This window comes from Bombus pyrosoma, linkage group LG14, assembly GCF_014825855.1.
Source record: "Bombus pyrosoma isolate SC7728 linkage group LG14, ASM1482585v1, whole genome shotgun sequence".
Taxonomy (NCBI): Eukaryota; Metazoa; Arthropoda; class Insecta; order Hymenoptera; family Apidae; genus Bombus; species Bombus pyrosoma.
In genome coordinates, this window is record NC_057783.1 from 11,269,609 (window position 1) to 11,280,272 (window position 10,664).

The following is a 10,664-nucleotide window of genomic DNA, read 5'->3' on the forward strand; positions in this document are numbered from 1 at the left end:
AGAAAAAAGAATGAAGAAATATTTCACTCGTGACTTACCTCTTCCTTCTCTCTTACTCTCTATAATACAATATAACGATATAATATCATAATAAAATTATGTTTTTTTATTCAACCTCCGATCGCCTATTGCATACCCAACCTACGTATATAATTCTGCATTTTTGTTGTACGCAGATATGGATTTTGCTATTAGAACTTTTGAAATTTAGTATACAAATGTATTAGATATACAGACAAATTTTCATTTTAATTCTGTAACTGTTTAGATGGTGTTTAAGTTAATATAAACAGAAAAGAGCCATAATTTTTACACCACTTGCACTCTATTTACATTTTCATAACACATTTCTTTTAAACATAATCCGTGTATTCAATTTTTCCAGAGGTATCTTTATATCAAAATAAGTCTCATCTATAATGAAATACACGGAGCCATTCTATAACTACCATATAATACGTATAAAGAAGGGTGTTCTATCGCAGAACTTTTAACTAGAAAAATATTTTTTTCTTTGCATTTTCTTTAAGGAATATCATTTCAAAAGTGTAAAACTCTTATGCCAAAAGCCCCAAAAGTAACAGTGCGATAGTTAATCGAAACTTTTCGAATTTATCGATCAAGTTGAAAAAAGAAAAAAAGGTTCTCAAACAATCTTTCATAAAAAAGGTTCCCAAAACTTTCGATTTGTGCAAGTTTTTTCTATCTGTTCATAAACATTCGTGTTAAAGGTATTGCAAACATTTCTCCAGTGTTAACATCGATATTTACAATTTATGCAATCGAATACGCCCAGCGTTAGCATGTGTGTTAACGTGACAGGATCGACTTGAAATCGAACTCATGCTCGTGTCCCCTCTTATTGCCTCTTTCAATCGGTATCTTGTTACAATGGCCAAGGAAAGCAAATGAAATTCCGAAAAACAAGAAAAAAGAAAGGAAAAAATAACAAAATGAGTTGGATGGGAATAAGAAAGAAGATATGGCATAAAATACACAGGAAAAATTCATAAATTAAGAGAAAACAAGCTACTTATGGATCTGTGCGAGCGCGGAAGGAACTGTAAAAGGAAAAAATGTCGATTAAAAAAAAAAAGAAGCTGAGCGAATTGGAAAAAGACTAGATGGATTGGAAAGAGGCTAGATGGACAAACAAGACAAAAAGTGGAAAATCAATTCATTAGAAAGACTGAGAACTTTTGCTCGAAGATATTAAAGAAACTAAAATATAGAAAAGTAAGAAAGATGGACAAGTTGCAGAACGACGGAGAAACTGATACGAAGTAAAACCAAGAAATTACAGAATTCCGAAGAATTGAAACGTCTAAAAGTGAAAATATAAAAGTGCGAGATACAAAATGCGGAAATATATAGAAATAACAGTTACTGAGATGGATGAAGTGGTGGAAAAATGTTCCTTAATTCATCAAATATCAAGTAGGTATAGAAAAGCATGCAAAGCTACTAAAGTAAAGAAAGTAATTTCTCAACATTTTCACAAATCGACTTTGCTAACATTCTTCTACCTAAATGTGAATAACCGTTTATTCACCGTACTCATAAAAATAGTTTTTCAGACAGTTGCTCTACATGTGATGTTATGAATGCTATGAAAGTTAATTAGAATCTTTCTTTCAAATTATGACTATGCCAATTCGCTCTCACAGAAATATTTCAGAAAATTCGCGAAAATTTCATAGTTTAAATTTATTTAAAGGTCGCAATATTCTTAAATAATTTAGTTTGTAGTCTCGTGGAATTTTTTGTCACGTTTCTTCACTAGGCTAGCGATAGTATAAGCATAAGAATTCAAAGCGTTCACGTCGCTTTATAAAAATATTTAGCTTAAAATTCTTAAGGTAATTTAATCTCTGAGCATTAATTCGATACATAAATCTATGCATATAAAAAGATCGTAAAATATAATGAAGTTCGTCTGCAATATCGTCGTAACGTTATAATGTAATTTCTATCTTTTTGTATTTTTTACTTTGTCAAACTGTTGATTTCCGGATATCAATGAAACCTGTACATTTGATGAACGTTTAACGAATAAATAAAGATATAAATAAAGTTGGTCGCCAGCGTTTGGGAATTCGTTTCTATCATTTTTTAATCTATTCTAACGTGCGTTTATTTCAAGGAGTTAAAAAGTTACAGGTCGATGATCTGCGTGAATTTCCATGTACATACGTAACATACCAAAAGGAATGGTGTGTTTGCAAAACGCTCTTAAACTATTTTCGGACAACTATACATGGAAGAGGAATGAAATGCCGCTTAATTTAATTCTATAGAAATAATTTCACGCCAGTTTCGCGATGTTCTACCATGATACGTGACTGTTCTAGAATTAAATACTTACGCTTCGAAATATCATTAATCAAAGCTCTAAATGCCGACTGTGTCACTTTATATTCTTCGCATTAATATAAGTAACGATTTCAATTTTATTTTTCAAGAGCCTTGCATTTCGATCGAGAATATATAATACACGAGCATTAAAAAAAGTCGACGTATTGTGTTATCATTGCATCGACTTCGCATCAGAACCTGTTCAATTTTACACTCAGCACGGTGCACATACTTGGTTCTATACTCGACGAACTTCTTTCATCGTAAAAGACACCATCAAGCTTTCGGAATAAATAACTCACGTGAAATCCTTCCACCGCTTTAATTAAAGTCATTCTTTTGGGTAAGAAAAAGAGGGGAGAAAGCCGGAGGAGAAGATAAAGAAAAAGGTCTATCATTAAGGTAGGCGTCGACGAGATAAGTTAGATCGGTAAAAATTTCAAATACAGGCATTAGCGAGTCTCTAAGCGTTTACTTAATCGTGTATATCACTTAAGCTTAAGCGGGTGCACAGTGTACAGTATACAGTGTACATGCAGAGGAAGCAATAAAAACTGCAGGTTGCCATAATGCCGTATTCCGTTCGCCTTTATCGTCGCGATATTGCGTATCACAGATTTATGTTTTCCTCTATAACGTATTCCTTTAATATTGTTTACGTTCGTTGCACCGTGATCTACTTTTCAATTGAAGATAATAACGGATGCGGAGAAAACTTTTACTGCGCCTTGCGTATTTTCCGAGGCGAGGGACAACGAGCGAGGAAGGAAAAGTCTGGAAGGCGGAACAGAAACAAAAGAAACAAACGAGACGATTTCAACCTCGATTAGAAACATAAGATCGCTCGAAAAGAGAACGATCAGCAAGTTAACGACAAATAGACCGATAATGATAAATAAAAGGCTAATAGTCGAATCCGAGAACTTTCCTTGTCTCTTGGGTCGTACGAACACGAAATTATCGCAAATAGGTGAAAAATACCGTGAAAATCTTGCTATATATTTCAAAAATATTCACATTCACAAATGTCGTATATATTTTTCTCACGTGTTCTTAAGAAGCCGTACTTTCCACGGACAGGTATAAACGAGTTGTTCTTATTTAATCAAAAGGAGGAACAATGCCTCGGTTGCTCTCATAAATCTCTCGTGTCCAACGGATTTATTCAGTATATAGTCGAGCAACAGGCAACTATCTTCCGCCACCAAAACTTTTCACGAACAGCTTATTATCGAACTTTCCGAGGTAGCTTATTACCTATATTAAATATCGTAAAATTCTTAACTTCCGCGGAATGTTCGCGTCAGCGTCGGATTAGTATCTTGGACATAACGTGCACTTCCTGTTTCGTAATAAGCCACTTTATTAATCGTAGCACGACAAAACTTCTCTCTCGCATCTACTATGCCAATGTGTTCCTTTTTCAATAAATTCTTCTCAGTCTTCCTTTGCTCTATAATCAATCGGGGCGAAAAAAAGATCTACCTAAAGGATAATCACTTAACGGAGTAACTAATTTATTACACATACCTATAAGTATGGAAAGTCAAAGTCAGAACACGAGATACATTACCGTTCAAAAGTATCTACATAGACACTTGGTTATGTTTTACGAAATGTAATTCAATGATAAAATAATCGCTAAAAGCTAATATGACATAGCAACATACATAATCTGTTTTCAATGTATAGATAATTCTATCACTATACGTGCCTCTCTCATGAGAACAATAATATTATGAAAAGACATTTATACTATAAAGTTATTATCCTCTTTACGCAAGTCATATTCTGTAAGTAAAACGATTAGAAACATATCGTGGGAGATGTTTCGTATTCTCGATATACTTGACATAGAATCATGTAAAGTCGAGTGAACCTCGTCGGGAATAACGCTTTATAAATAATTTAAGAAGCCATCTAATCGAGCAGCAGTATTAAGAAAGAGCAGGACTTGTTTTAATGCTTCGTCGTTCTGATATTTCAGTATCGGTATCCGATAGAAATTCAAAATCGATAAACTAACTCGTCCGAGCCGACGAATTTCAACACTTCTGGTATTTCAAATCCTGCCTAAACGTGTCAACCTTGCTAGTCAATCGTCTTCTTCGCATTGATCTTAGTTCGATCATGCCAAACATAAGTTATTTACGATATCGCGCGAAAGCAACTAGATTAAGGTTTATTCGGTTAGGATCAGCAATCAAGTTTCTCAAAATGTATTTTTAACATTTTGAGGATCGAACGTCCTTATCTTAAAACAACAAGTTTTTATAGAAAGATACTAGTAAATACACATTTCGTAAATAAGAGTACTATGTACTATCAGAGTAAACTTTTAATACTCGTGTTTTTAAATTAAGGAACCGAAGTACTTTCAAACTAAATTACTGTAGTGCTAAAACCGACATATTCGTTCAAATAACGGCTTCGAATACTTTGTTTTTGCAATTATTTAAACATGTAAACGTTGTCGATGTAAAACTATAATCATCTACGCGCTAATAGGTACACACGAAAGATAATCCCTTCGTTCCAATTATTTTTTCAGGTATATGTCACTTTTTGAAAAATTGTGTTATCTTACAGCTATTATATTTTTTCCGCTTTTCGAGTGGGAAATCCACCCTTAGCGAGTGACTCTTGAAAATGGCTGGCACTCTGGTTCTCGGAGAAATGTAAAAAGCCAGGGCATTTTCTTGTAACTTCTTGAAACCGGGACAGAACAAAGGATGTAAGCGCATCAAGGGTCATTCGAGAATTAAATACCGACTTTAAATTACAATAATGCGAAAGTTTCCCGTTATAGACTCGATACAAAAATTTTATTTTTCCTCGGCTCGGTGCTGAGTAGACGTTTATTCCTTGCTTTCATTCCCACGTAATGCCGCCACCATCAATTTACTTTGCTCCCGGCCACTCGACAGACTGCTTGTCCCACGGCGATTGTCACTTCTACTTATAATACTTTCCGATCCTATTACCGTTGTTATGAGACAAATAGGTCAAGCTTGTCTCCTTCAAGACCCCGCGGCTTGACTTTGAGCTTATCTTTGTTCCAGAATTCCTCTTTCTGCCCCTTTTGTCCTGCAGTTTACCTCACGAGTGCTACCTTGCCCCTTTTAATTCAAAAGTGTCGTGCCTCTTATTTCATTATCCCGTGACTTTTCAGTTCGGCTCTTTTACTTAAACTTTCCATTCTTCCCTTCCTTCTTTCCGTATTTTCCTTTCTACCATCCCTTTCCTTTCATTTTCTTTACGTTTCTTCTGTTTCTTTCCTTTTCTGTCGGTTGCTATCGCTTGACATTTTTTTCCTTCCTTCCTCTGTACTTTTGACATGGCGCGGAAAAGAGGTTTAAAAGTCTCGAGCACGAACAGCATCCAGCTAATTATTGTAATTTCATGCTTTTGGGATACGATCTCCCGCTGGCCGCGGCGGCTTCTAATTGGACTTGCACTCTGTTCGTCGACAGCAGCCTTTGAGTAGGAATTTTGCGCGACAGCGACAGCGAACCGAAGATTTATTCTGCCGCTTTTTCATTCAAGGACGTGATTCTAATAATTGTTATGAGAACGATGGCGAGACGATATTTTCTCACCGGGTTACGTCACGTCGCGTCGTATCGTTTGTGAGAGAGATCGAGAAAGAGTAGTTTCTAACACGTCGATATTGCGGGTGACAGTGTCAAGGAAAGAACGAAACTAGTATTCTTATTTATACGCTTTTTCGACTTCACAAAATTTTGATTTCTACAGTGGTTCTGTATTCTGAAATTTCTCCGAGTGCATTAACGATTTACTTACTACACACACACACACACACACACACACACACACACACGCGCGCACGCACACAAAGGAAAGCTGTTTGATAAAAAAGAGCGTTCCAGTAAGTAATCTGATTCTTGCGAATTTTCATTGAATATTTCTTGTTGTTTCGTTGAACGATTATAATAGAATATTTCGATTTATTTCTTGGATATCGATAGGAAAGGTTAGCATTATTGAGCATCGAGGCGGAAAAACAGAGGAAGCAATACGTTCCCTAGATATACCAGATGAAAAGAAATGACAAGCAGTTACAAGTTACAATCAAATTGCATCCAACAGACTAGGAAAAAGTCAGTATTTTTCTCGGAATTCGTTCATCTTGAAACAACCTTAAGAAACCATGAAACTTCTTTGTACTCAGACCTGGTAGTTATATGTATGTATGTCTGTATGTGGAACGATTTTAAAGTTTTTCACGTGGAAAACAGGTTGTTTTCGAAAGAATAAATTAATAAAATTGGAAAATTTTATATCTGTTTTTGCTGAAAATCACGATACTAAATAGTACATTTAATAGACTGAGTTTATTCAACAATAAGTGGAAAATTTGAATAAACGGCGATGCGCTAATTTTTATCAAATGTGTATGTATGTATTTATGAAATTACATTTTTCTGAAATATAAATTAATTCCACATAAATAACTTAAAAGAAATTACTTTCAAATTCAGTTTAAGCAGTTAGAGCTATTAAAAGGAATAAAGTTATTGTATTACAATAAATATCGTAAATATCGTAATTTGTATTGTTACGTAGGTCGTAAATGAATTAAATGTCCGTATCATTGTAAAATATATTAAATTGATGTCGTGTTGTGCTTTATCGCCTGTACTCCATCATTTCTGATGTATGTATTTAAAAATTTTTAAGTTTGGAAGAGGAAACTTTGTTAAACACCGAATGTACTATTACACATCAACGAAGCAAATAGTAACTGATACGAAACGTAAAAACATTTCATTAAGTCTAGATCAAATATTCCATTTGCCAATCTAGTAGCTTTACAAGTTTCGAGTCGACAAATTTTGCAACTAATACTGGAAAATTACTAGTAAATTTTAAATAAGGAAGGAACTTTGTTACGATCGAAACGACAATTAATATTCCGTAAATATCTGGATGCTTTAAAAATTGTATTTCATATCAACGTTGAGTTTAAGTAACTTTCATATTTAGTTATTAATTAGAATCAAGGGATCGATTTTTCCAAGTTTCCACGACTATGAAATATTCTGCTTACTGGACAAAACTAATCTCGTTTCTTTCCCTCCGCCTCGGTCAGTCTTTACCAATTGTGTCTCGCTTAGTAAATGAACGTCATGTTATGTTTCTTCTTTAAATTACAGCGAACAAGATATGCAAATCTAAAAAGTTTCTCACATGCATTATATCTGTTTCAGGCGGTGCTTTTCCACCCGAATTCGCTGATACTATACAAAATGTAACAGTATCGCTGGGAAGGGACGCAACTTTTACATGTCTGGTCAATCATTTGGGGGGCTACAGGGTAAGTTCCCCCTAGTGAAAATTCATCGACCGCAGACATACAAAATTCTTCTGACGAAGAATTTTCGTGTGGGACACACGATACTAACCATATTTTTGAATGAATACATTTAACTTTCTTTTCTCGTCTACCTTACTATCATTTTATCCACCGTATAAAGGTTTTAGGAAAGATTCATTGCGAATCACAATCTTGGAATTGCGATTTATTCAAATCTTTTCACGTTTCATGATCGGACACAAATCGTAGTAGCTCTTGAAGTAGAGGGATGAATTGGAACTTAATTTCTTTTATACAATTTTCTTTTCAAACTTTTCCTTGCACCTGCTACGTGGATTTATAAACGAAACACTGTGTAAATGTGTTTTAAGGAGATTTTCATATGATCACAAATATAATAATAGAAATATTTAAAATTGTCCTCTATCCTTGTATGGCGCATCTAATGAAAATCCAATCAATAGTAAATGCACATTAAAATAAATAGCTTATTAAACCTATGACTAGTAAATGTAGCATGTACTTGAGAATCTTTTTTGAACAAATCGTGGTTTCGAATCTATTTCTCTGGACCGAATACGTACGTACAGAAAGAAAAATCGATCATAGTAAATTTTAGATCACATTCTTTTGTCCAAGTAAAAAATCTTTGTCACGAAAACCAATTTCTCAAACAAGTCATATGTCACTAAATTCACAAGCACTCTTTTTGATTCGATGTCTTTCCTGCTGCCACATCCTTATGTTTGAACACAAAAATAGAGCCATTTCCCCTGTCGTATTGGATTTCATATCCACAACAACGAAGACAATTTCGTTACGCATCATCGTGTGTACATTACTATCTACCCCTCCCTCATGAAAAGGAATATTATGACGGAAGGAATAACAGATTGAAGAATCTCAATTTTGCGCTTCAACGAGTTCGGCTGGAACGGTGTAAATTTAATTATATCGTTATCCATGTTATATAGATAACGACGCCAGATTATTCTTTGCACGTATTACCATTTTGTTTTAAGTAGGACTTAAATCGTAAATATAAGAACGCAGCTGGTATATCTGTTGGGAGCACTAGCTAAATTAGCTAAACTAGCTAAAGTGGTAGCTCTCTTGCTATAATCATTTAATCAGTTGCTCCGAATCGTCGAAGCTTGTTTGACACCAAATACAACTACATATCCTAGTTGTAAATGAATTTAAATTTAACGACTCAAACGCATCAAGTTGATTAGAGTTCAGCTAATTTATCGATGTTACGAATATGATTCGAGTATAGGGCTGTATTCTAATCGAACGTCGCACAGCGACAAGTCCGAATGACTGTCTTACTATCGATTAAGTAACAATACGGCATGAAGAAGAACAGCGATGCAGATAGGAAAGGGTAACAAGTTGGTCGTACGACAATATGATATAAAAAAGGACAATATGTCGGTCATACGACAATTCGATGGGGAAAAGGCTAATCTAGAAAAAAGAAAGACTCGTAAGCCGAATCATCAGCGACCGGTTTATTACGAAAATAAATATTGACCTGATTTTAGGCACCTGAAAGGGTCGTACAGCAAAATTATACAGTAAGATCGTTTTTGCCTTTGTATTGGTGAGACGACACTAATGCAACGACATCTTTTTTGTTTTAAATTTGTTGTTAATAAAAATTTCATTAACACATTGGTCAGATTTTTCTGCTTAATATAAAACTAAATACGATGTTGTTATAAAATTCGACAATGCGACAATATCCAATCTCTATATTTATATAAAATTTTATAACATCGTGTTTTTAATCAGAAACATTTCATCAATATGTTAATGAAATTTTAACAACAAATTTAAAATAAAAGAGTTACATCGTTGCATTAGTGTTGTTACGTCCACGTGATGGCGAAAGCGACCCTCTCGAGTACCCGAAATCTGGTTAATGTTTACAGCTTGTTATGGGCTTGTTGTCAGGTTCGAACGTTGCGCCTGAGGTGCAACAAAAAATAAGATGGTTCGATTTCCGTCAGTCAGTTGTACAACAACGCTGCTACTAATGTCTATACATGATATTAGTATATACGTGATACAGTATATGATGTTGTATACTAATTAGATCCAAATACTTTAAAAATTTGCTATCATTTTTAGTAGCGCTCTTATAGGATTAAAAAATTTGATACTATGAAAACGGAATATAAAAAATGATAAAAAGACGCTCTATCGAACGGCTATGTGCAAATAAGTTTTGTAGCCATTGCTGATCTTTTTTGTACTTCACAAATCAATAAAGTATGATTTCTATTCTATTACGAAAGTGTGCATTGCGATACGAAAGAGGATCAAATTTCAAACAGTTCGAGCAACTCGAAATGCTGTTGCATCGTATGCGTTGTCAGTTTGGACGCAGTCATAGAACATGCTATGTATATCTGTTCGATGTAGAGTTAGTCGGTCGATCGGTTTTGTCGTTGTACGACATTCAATTTGAACATGGGATAAGCCTCTAACTTTTTCCACGAAATAAACAAGAAAGATAGAACAACGTGGAGGGAACTATAAAAGGATTAATACAAAATTTCTGTTCGCTATTATTAAATTTATTATTGCTCAGTTTTTCCAACGGCAGCTTTATTATCTTCTACGTTATCAGTATTTAAGCTTTTTTTTTTTTTGGACGTGGAGAAATCCTCATGGACACTCCGCTGCCGCTACTGTAGCAGCAGAGTAGTGTCGGACTCCTACCGACTAAAACTCCACGTTGGCCATCCTGCGCGTATGATGGGAGGTGCTCCAGGAACCTCGGATGAATTACTTCTGTTGCATCCCCCTCGCGTTCTCTCTTCAAGCCAGTCCTGGATATTCCTTGTCTGTTGAGCTTGGCGCTAGGGGGCCATCGCCCCTGGCGCCGTCCCTCCTTCTAGTCGCGGTTCGTTATGGTGGCAGTGAGTTGGGTCTGGGCCGCCTGACTGCCATCCTTCTCCAT

At 35.1% G+C, this 10,664-nt stretch overlaps 1 protein-coding gene across 4 annotated transcripts in view; it reads left to right on the forward strand.

Moving 5' to 3' along the window:
• Positions 1 to 10,664, forward strand: part of LOC122574712 (lachesin-like) — an 86,671-nt gene that overhangs the window by 40,997 nt on the left and 35,010 nt on the right. For all 4 annotated transcript variants that reach the window (XR_006319145.1, XR_006319144.1, XM_043742621.1 and 1 more), the window contains exon 4: positions 7,587 to 7,693. Coding sequence is in view for 2 of the 4 variants with exons in the window: in XM_043742621.1 (XP_043598556.1) it covers positions 7,587 to 7,693 (107 nt within the window). In the remaining 2 variants the exon portion in view is untranslated. The remainder of the gene's footprint in view (positions 1 to 7,586; positions 7,694 to 10,664) is intronic.